This window comes from Salvelinus fontinalis, chromosome 9 (genome assembly GCF_029448725.1).
Source record: "Salvelinus fontinalis isolate EN_2023a chromosome 9, ASM2944872v1, whole genome shotgun sequence".
Taxonomy (NCBI): Eukaryota; Metazoa; Chordata; class Actinopteri; order Salmoniformes; family Salmonidae; genus Salvelinus; species Salvelinus fontinalis.
Window position 1 is genome coordinate 27,785,977 of NC_074673.1, and position 15,308 is coordinate 27,801,284.

The 15,308-nt window shown below is 44.3% G+C and overlaps 2 protein-coding genes across 31 annotated transcripts in view; both read left to right on the top strand.

Annotated features, from left to right (window-relative positions):
* Positions 1 to 4,215, top strand: part of LOC129862371 (UPF0606 protein KIAA1549-like) — a 93,905-nt gene extending 89,690 nt beyond the window's left edge. For 4 of the 5 annotated variants that reach the window (XM_055933934.1, XM_055933933.1, XM_055933935.1 and 1 more), the window contains 2 exons: positions 313 to 461; positions 1,719 to 4,215. In XM_055933934.1, the coding sequence (XP_055789909.1) occupies positions 313 to 461; positions 1,719 to 1,925 (356 nt within the window). In that variant the 3' untranslated portion in view covers positions 1,926 to 4,215. The remainder of the gene's footprint in view (positions 1 to 312; positions 462 to 1,718) is intronic. The other variant, XM_055933936.1, reaches the window with a different exon arrangement.
* A 6,107-nt stretch (positions 4,216 to 10,322) lies between these two features.
* LOC129862372 (protein-methionine sulfoxide oxidase mical3a-like) overlaps positions 10,323 to 15,308 on the top strand; it is a 166,322-nt gene continuing 161,336 nt past the window's right edge. For 6 of the 26 annotated variants that reach the window (XM_055933949.1, XM_055933950.1, XM_055933954.1 and 3 more), the window contains exon 1: positions 10,335 to 10,592. The gene's annotated coding sequence lies outside the window, so the exon portion shown is untranslated. Of the gene's footprint in view, positions 10,637 to 15,308 lie in introns of all 26 variants that reach the window. The other 20 variants (XM_055933956.1, XM_055933961.1, XM_055933958.1 and 17 more) reach the window with 14 other exon arrangements.

Genomic DNA, 15,308 nt, shown 5'->3' on the forward strand with positions numbered 1-15,308 from the left:
ATTATTCTGACATTTCACATTCTTAAAATAAAGTGGCGATCCTAACTGACCTAAGACAGGGAATTTTTACTTGGATTAAATGTCAGGAATTGTGAAAAACTGAGTTTAAATGTATTTGGCTAAGGTGTATGTAAACTTCCGACTTTAACTGTATATATGGACTCTGCCTGCTTGAGTGCTGGTGCTGCACAGAGTGCATTTCAACTGAAGGATTGCATCAAAGCATATTAGAAGTGACAGAGGATTAAGTGTCAAAAATGGCTGAGGGTTGATGTGTTTTTTGTGTGTGTGTGTGCGCGTATCTGTTTGTAGGTAACCAGCTCAATCACCTGAACCAGGTGGATCTTGGGAGCCGGATCAAGGGGGAGTACCCATTGGGGGGTAGGGCACCTCCAGGTCAGACTGGAGGCTCAGGTTGGGCACCCTACACTGACGGTGACTTCAGACCCACCAGAGACCCTGTGAGTCCTGCTCTGGCTTCACACTGCCTTATGAGATTTACTGTACCTCCATTTTCCTCTTCAAGCTGTCCTCTAAATATACAGGACAATGACATGCTTGTTGTTCTATGCTCTATTGCTGCTCCATATCTGTTTGACTTCTGTAGTTCTGGATGTTGGTTCACTCTAGTTCTTCTACCTCCCAGCTGTCAATCTGTACATTAACTAACCCTTAATATACACTGCTCAAAAAAATAAAGGGAACACTTAAACAACACAATGTAACTCCAAGTCAATCACACTTCTGTGAAATCAAACTGTCCACTTAGGAAGCAACACTGATTGACAATACATTTCACATGCTGTTGTGCAAATGGAATAGACAAAAGGTGGAAATTATAGGCAATTAGCAAGACACCCCCCAAAACAGGAGTGATTCTGCAGGTGGTGGCCACAGACCACTTCTCAGTTCCTATGCTTCCTGGCTGATGTTTTGGTCACTTTTGAATGCTGGCGGTGCTCTCACTCTAGTGGTAGCATGAGACGGAGTCTACAACCCGCACAAGTGGCTCAGGTAGTGCAGTTCATCCAGGATGGCACATCAATGCAAACTGTGGCAAAAAGGTTTGCTGTGTCTGTCAGCGTAGTGTCCAGAGCATGCAGGCGCTACCAGGAGACAGGCCAGTACATCAGGAGACGTGGAGGAGGCCGTAGGAGGGCAACAACCCAGCAGCAGGACCGCTACCTCCGCCTTTGTGCAAGGAGGTGCACTGCCAGCGCCCTGCAAAATGACCTCCAGCAGGCCACAAATGTGCAGTTCGCATTGATGTGCCATCCTGGATGAACTGCACTACCTGAGCCACTTGTGCGGGTTGTAGACTCCGTCTCATGCTACCACTAGAGTGAGAGCACCGCCAGCATTCAAAAGTGATCAAAACATCAGCCAGGAAGCATAGGAAATGAGAAGTGGTCTGTGGTCACCACCTGCAGAATCACTCCTGTTTTAGGGGGTGTCTTGCTAATTGCCTATAATTTCCACCTTTTGTCTATTCCATTTGCACAACAGCATGTGAAATTTATTGTCAATCAGTGTTGCTTCCTAAGTGGACAGTTTGATTTCACAGAAGTGTGATTGACTTGGAGTTACATTGTGTTGTTTAAGTGTTCCCTTTATTTTTTTGAGCAGTGTATATCGGTAAGTGTAGTGAAGTGTCCTATTTTCTCCTTAACTCTTCTCTTTTGCCTCTTCTTCGTTCCCTCCTTCCCTGTGTGCTTCAGGTTCTTCTGGGCTACCCTGACTCCTCCTCTATGTTCCAGATTCCTAGTAGGAGTGCCCTAAGGGAGCCCTCTGCCCACCTGGACATCTACCCCCCCGAGGAGTCCTCTCCCCCCAACCACTCCTCAGCCTCCCTCATCAAGGCCATCAGGGAGGAGCTGCTGCGCCTCTCCCAGAAACAGCAAGCCGTGCCCAGTTACCACAGCTGAGACAGACGGCCTCCTCTGGTCCTCACTGAACCTCTACTGCTACATCCACCAGTCATACCGCTGCCCCTGCCTGCCTGCTCCAACCTAGCAATGCTTCCCATGGAAGTTCCTTTGTACAGGAGAGAGACAGTACTGCTGGGCTGCGTCAAGGTGGCTATTGGCAAACTAGACCAAACTGAATGAGATGACATCATATATGCCACTAGTAGCCTAAGCATAGATGGGGTCATTATATGAATGACCTGTTCTCTAAGCTCTGGCTCTCTGACCCAGACTCCTGTCTCTGACCCAGACTCCTGTCTCTGACCCAGACTCCTGTCTCTGACCCAGACTCCTGTCTCTGACCCAGACTCCTGTCTCTGACCCAGACTCCTGTCTCTGACCCAGACTCCTGTCTCTGACCCAGACTCCTGTCTCTGACCCAGACTCCTGTCTCTGACCCAAACTCCTGTCTCTGACCCAGACTCCTGTCTCTGACCCAGACTCCTGTCTCTCTGACCCAGACTCCTGTCTCTGACCCAGACTCCTGTCTCTGACCCAGACTGTCCTATAGCATACAGTGTACTACAGTATAAGTGACCCTAGAGGTTTAAGGGAGAAGGTGTGAACTGAATGGTTGGCCATGACCACTGATCCCTGCCCAGTTGTTTTTAATTTGAGGTGTTGTTGCTTTTGTTCTTTTTAAACCGCAGTCTAGACTGTGTGTGTGTGATGATGATGATAATAAGCAATGTACTTTGATATTCTCTCTCATGCTGCCTTGACATCCTAACAATATTTTACAGTACAGTGGTCTTTCTCTATCTGTAGAACATCTTTCATTTAGGCTCCAAACATTGATACCATGTTACCTTTAACGGGTGATGCTTCTTACCATTACTATACAGGTTTTGTATACAGGTGCTTCTTTAAACGCTTTGTGTTTTCTGCCATGATATTGAGGGGTGATATGCACACTCCGTGAAACCAGTATTCCCAGGTGCAGGATGAAGTTGTTCTACATTGTTTTATGCCATGAGCCACACAATGCCTTGTGTTGTGACAGAGTGAGTCAGTTCAACTGTCTCAATCTACTATACAGCTAAAGTCAGAGTTCGGGAGGACAACACTAGACACAAAGAGCTGCAATAATTATACTGCAGCTACTCCCATACATTATTATTTATTTAACCAGGAAGGGCTCATTGAGATTTGAAATCTCTTTTTCAAGAGCGTCCTGGCAAAGATGAGCAGCACCAAGTCATTACACCATAACAGACAAACTACAAGTAATCTAGTAAAAACCACAGGGATATAATGAAATCATAAAACAACAAAGGCATTCCAAGGCGATGGCGCAGAGTACATAAAAGCCCTTTTACCAAATTCAGTTTGGACATACGGAACAGTTAGCAGGATAAAGTCCTGCGAACGAAGAGAGTACCCACCACATTTCTGAAAAATAAAAATGCCCAAATAAAATGGTAATAAACATTACTTTACCAATGCAACTACATTGACTTTGTTGTCAACATCTTCAGCACAATGTCCACATTTGACCTTATATACCCAGGTTGTTGAGGATGCTACCTTGTTAAGACCTTAAATGCCAACATATGGTGAACTGATAAGACAACATTATTTCTATAGATATTACACTAAGATCATTTATTGTGTATAATAATTAACTTGTGGCATTTTATAACGTTTTCTGACCTGCAAACAAATCTAAATGATTGACAGTACCTTTACATGCAGATTGCAGTGGCTATTCAATTGTATGAATCTAACAGATCCGGCAATCTGATCTATTTAATTCACTGTATGCAAACTACTGGGTTGCACTTGGCTTTTCTCAGTGAATATCCTTCAGGCCACACCAACTGAAATGTAATTGAAAGATTCATAGGTCAAGTCAATTATGCATTGTATTGCTGAAGGAAATGCAGTATTTTCTCAGCTGAGAAACAGGGTCAGTGCTCACACGTGTTCAATCTCCAGGGTATTCTTCATCTATTTCCTCCTTTTTTCATGCACTATAGACATGTTCAGCTACGTGTACTGTGTTTTAATTGTTGACAGTTTACTGCTCAGTCAATCTGTCAACTTGAGATGTTTTGTGCATTTTATGTTCTTTTTATTCTTGAATGGACTTGCCTCCGTGTTTTATTTGCTCCATATGTCTTTGTTCAATATTTTTTTAAACATTTTGTTCAGTAACGTTTTCAACAAACTCCACACATATTGCTTTGCTGTGGGCATTGAAGTGATGTTTCATTTCAATAAAATAAAAGATAAATTATTGATTTTAGTTGTAGGGTTAAGCTACATTTATTCACTAACTTGGATAGATGAATACTATATCAGTGTTGAACATTGTCCCAAGGTTTCACTCCACAACACTCTTATCCAAAGCAACTTACAGGAGCAATTAGGGTTAAGTGCCTTGCTCAAGGGAACATCAACAGATTGTTCTCCTAGTCAGCTCAGGGATTTGAACTAGTGGCCTTGTGGTTACTGCCCTAACACTCTTAACCACTAGGCTACATGCACCGGCTACAGTACTGTACACCAGACACACACTACTATGGCTCCTCATGACCAACATGTACCTTATGGATCCCCCTCCGTTTGGTGCTCTCATACTAATGCCCCCCATCCTGTCTCATACTACTTGCCTGTCTGTCTGTTCGAGAGTCTTAACCCGGCTCTGTTCAGTCCAACGAAAACTGTCTGTATGGGTTCATAGTACAGTACTGTATGGCATTTTGTAACTACTGTAGTCTCAATATTAAGTTAAAGGATTTTCTCTCAGCAAGGGTTCTATAGGTCTTAACAGTTGGTGCTAAAGTGTGTGGTTTAGCACCATCTAATATTCAACACTTTCAGGATGTAGTCTAAGATTTTCACCCAAGCAGTTAGATTGTAAACTGAGTTACGTGTAGTGATTTCACTCCTAGTTGGTCTGATTGGCTTCATTCACAACACTGTGCTGTACCATACTGTACTGGAAAAGAGTGTCTGTTAAATGACAAATGTACAATGTACTGTATGCCTCCACCTGCTGGTTCTGCAACTCCCATGCACATCTCTCAGATTTAATGAGAGACGTTTTCCCTTTGTTTTTGACTGTTGTCTTGTTTTATTGTGAAGATCATACTTTGTGTTGGCTGGACCAACCATGTTTAATGTGTTTGACTTGAGTTAAGTTGCATGTTTCATTCATGTACACTACCGTTCAAAAGTTTGGGGTCACTTAGAAATGTCCTTGTTTTTGAAAGAAAAGCACATTTTTCAGAAATACAGTGTAGACATTGTTAATGTTGTAAATGACTATTGTAGCTGGAAATGGCAATTTTTTAATGGAATATCTACATATGCGTACAGAGGCCCATTATCAGCAACCATCACTCCTGTGTTCCAATGACACGTTGTGTTAGCTAATCCAAGTTTATCATTTTAAAAGGCAGAGTTGCAAAGAAAAAGCCATATCTCAGACTGGCCAATAAAAATAAAAGATTGAGATGGGCAAAAGAACACAGACACTGGACAGAGGAACTCTGCCTAGAAGGCCAGCCTCACGAAGTCGCCTCTTCACTGTTGACGTTGAGACTGGTGTTTTGCGGGTACTATTTATTGAAGCTGCCAGTTGAGGACTTGTGAGGCGTCTGTTTCTCTAACTAGATACACAAATGTACTTGTCCTCTTGCTCATTTGTGCACCGGGGCCTCCCACTCCTCTTTCTATTCTGGTTAGAGCCAGTTTGCGCTGTTCTGTGAAGGGTGTAGTACACAGCGTTGTATGAGATCTTCAGTTTCTTGGCAATTTCTCACATAGAATAGCCTTAATTTCTCAGAACAAGAATAGACTAACGAGTTTCAGAAGAAAGTTCTTTGTGTGTGGCCATTTTGTGCCTGTAATCGAACCTACAAATGCTGACGCTCCAGATACTCAACTAGTCTAAAGAAGGCCAGTTGTATTGCTTCTTTAATCAGTACAACAGCTTTCAGCTGTGCTAACATAATTGCAAAAGGTTTTTCTAATGATCAATTAGCCTTTTAAAAGGATAAACTTGGATTAGTTAACACAAATTGCCACTGGAACACATGAGTGATGGTTGTGGATAATGGGCCTCTACTCCTATTTAGATATTCCATAAAGAATCTGACGTTTCCAGCTACAATAGTCATTTACAACATTAACAATGTCTCACTGTATTTCTGATCAATTTGATGCTATTTTAATGGACACATTTTTTGCTTTTCTTTCAAAAGGACATTTCTAAGTGACCCCAAACTTTTGAACAGTAGTGTAAGGCTGGGTGTGGTTTGTTTTTCATTTGTGTTGTGCATGCTGTTCCAAAAGAAACGCTTTTAAAAACCAATTAAACCCAAGTTGCTTGTGTCCTAAGTTATTTAATACTGTATTATTCTATCGCCATGAGTATAACATGCAACTGATTAAGAAGCAAAACATATTTCATTCTCACATAACATCTGCTTATCATTCTAATTTTCCCCTGAAAGTAGTTTGTAAAATGATGATTATGTATTTTGCAGGGCACACAATTTCTCTGTGTATGCAGTTTATTTCTTAATACAGTTATCTTAGCAGTGCTGTTTCATCCAGGGAGGTCCATCTGGTTTTCATAGGCTGCTACAGTAATGCAATCATGTCCGAAGACGTTAAGTACCAGATGCAACCACACGGTGGTGCCATCTCATTACAAAATACCATGTGGTGAGCTTCATTCACTTCTAAACAAAGAGAACGCTCTGTTGAAAGTGAGGTCATCACTCTTGTAAGACGGGTGAGTGTGTGTTTGAGTAAATATGTAGTTCACAGGATGTTGGTGGCACCTTTATTGGGGAGAATGGGCTCGTGGTAATGTCTGGAGCAGAATTAGTGGAATGGTATCAAATACATGGTTTCCAGGTGTTTGATGCCATTCCATTTGCTACGTTCTAGCCATTATTATGAGCCGTCCTCCCCTCAGCAGCCTCCACTGGTGTAGTGTGTGTGGCATCATTTAGCCTAATGCAGATACTTGAGAATGTACGAAATGTTCTCCCTTTAAACATTTTAGACCCTGGCAACAATGTGGAAGTGAGGAGAATGTGTTATGGATGAATGTGCATCTGAAGCCTCCAGGCATCAATGCAATTTGTAACAACAGTGATAAACAGTGTAGGTGCATAACTGCTCATAAGAGATGTGGAAAGTACAGTACAGTATCAAAGCTTAAAACTGTACGCATTGTTACCAATGGAAATCCACTCCACTCACTACTAAGACAACCCAAGCCTATCATAATGTAGGCTACTGTTGGTTTCCAGTACCTTTACATTGTTGCCTTTTTGATGTGTGGTTACTAGGACACAGACCCCCTAGAGCTCTCAGCCTCCCACTGTGTTTACCATGTCATTCACAGGGTTAGTAGCATTGACAGTAGCTAATGTGCTCCTATGTTACACAACCTGCACTTACAACAAAGTCGGCTCAGGTGCTTTAGCATGGTAGTAAGGAGGGAGGGGTGAATGGGGATTAGTGACTGATTTGGATGACAGGTGTCAATGGTATTGGCTACCAGTCTGTCTGTGATGCACGATAGAACATTCCCTTGAGGTAATCCAATAGTAAAGAAATGTTAAGATACATGTTTCAAAATTTCCCTTTGAATGTAGTGTGCTACAGTACAGTGTTTTCACATTAGACAATACACTACCCATTACAATTGACTGAATATCATATTTCCATCATTTTCATCCCATGTGTGATCAAAGGTGTGATCTTTGAAGACATATTTCACAATGTTTAGTAGGCACTAGTTTGTATCAAGCCTGTCTTGAGCATTTGGCCATAGGTTCTCATCGGCATCGCTCTAAATATCCTCATTTTTTATGCATTTTGGGAAAAATCTTTTGGCATGGCGAATCCAAGCCTGACATACAATGACTGAGTGTTTAAAACATTAAGAACACCTTCCTAATATTGAGTTGCAACCCCCTCCCCTTTGCCCTCAGAACAGCCTCAATTTGTCGGGGCATGGACTCCACAAGGTGTCGGAAGCGTTCCACATGGATGTTGGGATGCTGGCCCATATTGACTCCAATGCTTCCCACAGTTGTGTCAAGTTGGCTGGATGTCCTTTGGGTGGAGGACCATTCTTTATACACACGGGAAACTGTTGTTTGTGAAAAACACAGCAGCCTTGCAGTTCTTGACACAAACTGGTGCGCCTGGCACCTACGGCCATACCCCATTCAAAGGCACTTCAATATTTTGTCTTGCCCATTCACCATCTGAATAACACGCATACACAATCCATGTCTCAATTGTCTCAAGGTTTAGAAATCTTTCTTTAATCTGTCTCCTCCCCATCGTCTACACTGATTGAAGTGGATTTAACAAGTGACATCAATAAGGGATCACAGCTTTCACCTGGTCAGTCTGACATGGAAAGATCAGGTTCATAATGTTTTGTACACTTAGTGTAGGTCTGTATTGAAATCATTGCATGCTTCATCTATGGCCTGAAGGAGGGTGGTACGCTCATGGGGATAGCAATTTACATCTTCCACCTGTATTGTACTTATTTGTCTATTTGGATCCAAATTAGCTTCTGCAGAAGCTGCAGCTACTCCTTCTGGAGACCACAAAACACACAAAATGTGACAAGTAACAAAACACTGATACATTGATAGACTGTCCTTCAATGATACATTGAAGGACAGTCACACAAATTTAACATACTGTACCCTTTAGTAATCCTGTCTGTCCTGGAGGGGCTTGGACCCTGTAGTAATCCTGTCTGTCCTGGAGGGGCCTGGACCCTTTAGTAATCCTGTCTGTCCTGGAGGGGCCTGGACCCTTTAGTAATCCTGTCTATCCTGGAGGGGCCTGGACCCTTTAGTAATCCTGTCTGTCCTGGAGGGGCCTGGACCCTGTAGTAATCCTGTCTGTCCTGGAGGGGCCTGGACCCTTTAGTAATCCTGTCTATCCCGGAGGGGCCTCGACCCTTTAGTAATCCTGTCTGTCCTGGAGGGGCCTGGACCCTTTAGTAATCCTGTCTGTCCTGGAGGGGCCTGGACCCTTTAGTAATCCTGTCTGTCCTGGAGGGGCCTGGACCCTTTAGTAATCCTGTCTGTCCTGGAGGGGCCTGGACCCTGTAGTAATCCTGTCTATCCTGGAGGGGTCTGGACCCTTTAGTAATCCTGTCTGTCCTGGAGGGGCCTGGACCCTTTAGTAATCCTGTCTGTCCTGGAGGGGCCTGGACCCTGTAGTTATCCTGTCTACCCTGGAGGGGCCTGGACCCTTTAGTAATCCTGTCTGTCCTGGAGGGGCCTGGACCCTTTAGTAATCCTGTCTGTCCTGGAGGGGCCTGGACCCTGTAGTAATCCTGTCTGTCCTGGAGGGGCCTGGACCCTTTAGTAATCCTGTCTGTCCTGGAGGGGCCTGGACCCTGTAGTAATCCTGTCTATCCTGGAGGGGCCTGGACCCTTTAGTAATCCTGTCTGTCCTGGAGGGGCCTGGACCCCTGTAGTAATCCTGTCTATCCTGGAGGGGCCTGGACCCTTTAGTAATCCTGTCTATCCTGGAGGGGCCTGGACCCCTGTAGTAATCCTGTCTATCCTGGAGGGGCCTGGACCCTTTAGTAATCCTGTCTGTCCTGGAGGGGCCTGGACCCTGTAGTAATCCTGTCTATCCTGGAGGGGCCTGGACCCTGTAGTAATCCTGTCTGTCCTGGAGGGGCCTGGACCCTTTAGTAATCCTGTCTATCCTGGAGGGTTCTGGACCCTGTAGTAATCCTGTCTGTCCTGGAGGGGCCTGAACCCTTTAGTAATCCTGTCTGTCCTAGAGGGGCCTGGACCCTTTAGTAATCCTGTCTATCCCGGAGGGGCCTGGACCCTTTAGTAATCCTGTCTGTCCTGGAGGGGCCTGGACCCTTTAGTAATCCTGTCTATCCTGGAGGGGCCTGGACCCTTTAGTAATCCTGTCTGTCCTGGAGGGGCCTGGACCCTTTAGTAATCCTGTCTATCCTGGAGGGGCCTGGACCCTGTAGTAATCCTGTCTGTCCTGGAGGGGCCTGGACCCTTTAGTAATCCTGTCTGTCCTGGAGGGGCCTGGACCCTTTAGTAATCCTGTCTGTCCTGGAGGGGTCTGGACCTTTTAGTAATCCTGTCTGTCCTGGAGGGGTCTGGACCTTTTAGTAATCCTGTCTGTCCTGGAGGGGCCTGGACCCTTTAGTAATCCTGTCTATCCTGGAGGGGCCTGGACCCTTTAGTAATCCTGTCTGTCCTGGAGGGGCCTGGACCCCTGTAGTAATCCGTTCTGTCTGTCTGTGAGGTGGTCGTGGCAGACAGGAGGAGAGAAGGCTGGGTCTATCTGGATCATGATGGGCTAATTACTGCCATAGTGCTGAGTGGTGGTTGAAGGAAAAGGAGAGCTCGCTAGAGCCGGCAGCGTTACTGACTGCTCCGTTGTAGGAGGAGCCACCCCTCAGCTTGACGGATATTTCTTCTGACCTCGGAGAAAGCAGAAAGGCAGAGAGAGAGAGAGACATACTTTCACAGCTCCAGCAGCACTGCAGATCTCTCTGTGTAATGCTGTTCTTCCTGCAGGAGGAGGTGGAGGAGTGTGAGTGAGGGACGTGTCTGGCAGCCATCCCAGTCAAACAGTAATACAGAGGTAAGAGGGTCTCTTCACTGAGCCACAGCACAGGATCCAGCACTGTAAGTCTATGTGTCATTCCTCTGTGACTGCCAATGTGGTATGTAGCTGCTTGTGTGTTACTGTGTAGCGTGTGCTGCTACACGTTGTCAGCTCTGAAAGAGAAAATGTATTAATAGATGCGACAGAGAGGACAGTTGCTTAACAGAGACTGGGTAGGTGTCTTGATGCGCCATGCTTTTGTAACCATGGTGTGTGTGTGTGTGTGTGTGTGTGTGTGTGTGTGTGTAGGTGCGTGAGCATGCGTGCTTGTGTGTGTTGGTGGGAGGGTGTGTGAGTCTGGCTCTGTGTGTGTGTTGGTGGGAGGGTGTGTGAGTCTGGCTCTGTGTGTGTGTTGGTGGGAGGGTGTGTGAGTCTGGCTCTGTGTGTGTTGGTGGGAGGGTGTGTGAGTCTGGCTCTGTGTGTGTGCTTGTTGTGCGTAGTTATGACTGTGTGTTGTTCTTGATGTGGCAAATGGTTTTGAAACAGAGTCATTGTTGTGGAATAACACTAATGAATAAGTGTGGTGTAATGATGACGATCTCTGGAATATATTGTTTATGCAATGCCATGTCTGTCCAGACTGCAGCAGAAAAACACTCTTGTTGTTACTGTACTGTAGGACATGCTCCTCGCCCCTCTGTTTACTACTTGGGTGACACATTTCAATGTTTAAATGTCACTATTTTGACATATTCCAATGAGACCATGTTGATTTACTGTATCATCAAAGATGTTGACTGCTTATATATAAATCAATGCGAGCAGCTAGTGAGAGACACCACAGCAGCAGCACCACCTGCAGAATTCTCCCAATGCAATATCTGTCCATTACCTTCACTGGCAATACCCTGCTTCAGCCACTTAGTTGAAGCAGTACTGTGTATGATTTGAATACCACCCTTTTGGGCCTCCCGAGTGGCGCAGCGGTCTAAGGCACTGCATCGATCCCGGGCTGTATCACAACCGACCGTGATCGGGCGTCCCATAGGGCGGTGCACAATTGGCCCAGCGTTGTCCGGGTTAGGGGAGGGTTCGGCCGGTGGGGCTTTACTTGGCTCATCGCACTCTAGCGTCTCCTTGTTGCGGGCCGGGGGCCTGCAGGCTGACTTCGGTCATCAGGTGAACAGTGTTTCCTCCGACATCTTTGTGCGGCTGGCTTCATGGTTAAGCAGGCGGGTATTAAGAAGCACAGTTTGGCCGGTCATGTTTCGGAGCTCGGCTTATGAGATGAGATCGAAATTGGGGAGAAAAAGGCAGTAACATTTTTAAATAATAAATACCACCATTTTACTAAATACCAGAGATTTAGAACTGACTAGGTAGAGCGTGACAGGGTGCTCCGTACATCAAATACCTCTGTAGTTGCTGTTTACCCAATCACCAGATTGAGCCCTCTGATGCCACAGCTATTCAGTTTAGAGGCCTTCCGTCTCCTCTTCTTCTCTTCCCCTCATCCCTTCTTCTCCTCCCTTCTTTTCTCCTCCTCCCTTCTTCTCTTCTCCTCTGCCCTCATAGCTCTCCTCATCCTGCAGTGATATTGTCTGCTATTGTCAGAGCTACACATGAGTTACATATGATAATGCCTCCTTCCCCTCTTTCACTCCTCCCTCCCTTCCTCATCCTAACCACCTACGCAGGTTATCTCTACTCTGTTATTGGGTCATATTTCTCATTTTACTGGCCAACGTGATGTGCATTCTGGGAGCGTTCAGGAGTGCTGTGAGTGGAGCCGTTATGAAAGACTGTGTTTGGAGCTGGGTGATAATGATACAGCCCCACAAGACTCTACAGAACATAACCACACACACACTTCAGGGATGGCTGGAAATGAGAGAGAGAGAGAGAGAGTGAGGGAGAGAGGGAGAGAGAGAGAGAGAGAGAGAGAGAGACTAAAAAGGGTAAATACATTTCTCTGGTGTTCTTCTCCAAGGCTAATGTTGTCGAGAGAACACTACACTGCTGCTACATTCCTAAAGACAATGTTCTGTACCAGATGCGTAATACATAACCCAATGTCAGACCTCGTGCCATGTTTATACCTGTGTCATAGGCCTTTAAGTGAATGCAGTGTCATCACTCTGAGGGCATGGGAAACATACATTTGAAGTCGGAAGTTTACATACACTTAGGTTGGAGTCATGAAAACTTGTTTTTTAACCACTCCACAAATTTCTTGTTAACAAACTATAGTTTTTGCAAGTCGGTTAGGACATCTACTTTGTGCATGACACAAGCCATTTTTCCAACAATTGTTTACAGACAGATTATTTCACTTAAAACTCATTGTATCACAATTCCAGTGGGTCAGAAGTTTACATACACTAAGTTGACTGTGCCTTTAAACAGCTTGGAAAATTCAAGAAAATTATGTCATGGCTTTAGAAGCTTCTGATAGGCTATTTGACATAATTTGAGTCAATTGGAGGTGTACCTGGGGATGTATTTTAAGGCCTACCTTCAAACTCAGTGCCTCTTGGCTTGACATCATGGGAAAATCAAAAGAAATCAGCCAAGACCTCAGAAAACAAACTGTAGACCTCCACAAGTCTGGTTCATCCTTGGGAGCAATTTCCAAATGCCTGAAGGTACCACGTTCATCTGTACAAACAATAGTACGCAAGTATAAACACCATGGGACCACGCAGCCGGCATACCGCTCAGGAAGGAGACACGTTCTGTCTCCTAGAGATGAACGTACTTTGGTGCGACAAGTGCAAATCAATCCCAGAACAACAGCAAAGGACCTTGTGAAGATGCTGGAGGAAACAGGTACAAAAGTATCTATATCCACAGTAAAACGAGTCCTACATCGACATAACCTAAAAGGCCGCTCAGCAAGGAAGAAGCCACTGCTCCAAAACCGCCATAAAAAGCCAGACTACGGTTTGCAACTGCACATGGGGACAAAATTCTGACATTTCCCATTCTTAAAATAAAGTGGTGATCCTAATTGACCTAAGACAGGGAATTTTTACTTGGATTAAATGTCATGAATTGTGATAAACTGAGTTTAAATGTATTTGGCTAAGGTGTATGTAAACTTCCAACTTCAACTGTATGTTAACACTGGCAAAGCAAGTTAAGTTGATAATTAACACAAGTGAAATAAACAATACAAATTAACAGTAAACATTACACTCACAGAAGTTCCAAAAGAATAAAGACATTTCAAATGTCATATTATGTCTATATACAGTGTTGTAATGATGTGCAAATAGTTCCGTACAAAAGGGAAAATAAACATAAATATGGGTTGTATTTACAATGAATGGTGTTTGTTCTTCACTGGTCACAAAACAGGTCACAAATCTTGCTGCTGTGATGGCACACTAGTATTTATCAAAGTTTGGTTTCTCTCTCTCTCTCTCTCTCTCTCTCTCTCTCTCTCTCTCTCTCTCTCTCTCTCTCTCTCTCTCTCTCAATTCAATTAACATTGAAGCCTCTCCCTCCCCCTCTCTCCATCCCCTCCCCCTCCCCATTCATTCCTTCTCACCCTCCCCATCCTCTCTCTCTCTCTGCTGACCAGTAGTGTATCAGTGGGACACTGTGATATTGTGCAGCTCTGTGACCGTGCTGGGGGGGAGGCAGTTCTCACCTCGTGATGAGAAATGGGGACGGCGTGAGTGAATAGCTGTCATTGATAAGAGCCCAGGACCATTTGTCCGGCGGACAGCTGCCCCTTACTTCAGACATTGATCCTGGACGTCAGCTGTGAAAACACAACCCAGGCCAAATGTTTCTTCCCAGACCACAATTGATGATTCAACTCTCACATTCATAAATATAAACTAGCCATGGCTATTGCAGATCTAATATTGCTTTGAATATTAAATCTGCTGATGTTCACATACTTGATTTGTATGATGATCCAATCACGCTGTTAGGAAACGGAATATTAAAGCATTACTGATGTATGTATATTGTTATATTATTGACAGAATATCCCATCCAGGCCTGTTGTTTAGAGGAGGAGCAGTGTTTAACAAGTGTTCAACATTGTAGAACTACAGCCCTACCTGTAATAATCTGCCTTTGCTTGTTGACAGGCTTGTTGACTTTTGAGTATGTGGCTTAACTGCCTGCACTTATGCTTTAGTTATAGCCTACATTCATTTCTATGAGTATAATATTTTGTCAGTCAAGGCCACTCTGCATAGCTGTAACCTTCCATTACTCTGTGCTGGTTGTGTGTGGACAGGCTCCAACCAAAGACTATTAATCATTCCAGAACTACCATCCTTTGTCTGAGGAACAGGAAGCCACTGAAACCCAGAGAGCTTGCCCTACACTATTTGGGGTTTTCTATGTATTGCTGTGAGTCTAGCCTCTAATGTTCTTTCTTTCTTTAATTTTTATCCAGTTATGTTGCCCTTGAGAGGGAGAGCAGCGAGAGAGAGAGAGATGAACAGTAATTCATTTTACAAGTTCATTAAATATGATAATGGTCTTTCTCTAGCTGGAGATGTCATGAGGTTAGGAAAGAGGCCTACTTTTGAAATTTTCATCAAGCAAGAGAGACATCAAGACCTGCAGATTCATTGACTTCAATGACATCAATGTGCAAATCAGCATTTCGAGAGCTGGGACTATAAGGTTCTATCTGCAAGAAGATCATTCTGAGATAATTGGCTTTGAAGTTCCAGGAATTTTTCATCTTGTATTCTTTTGATCTTAACATAAATTGGGGTATTT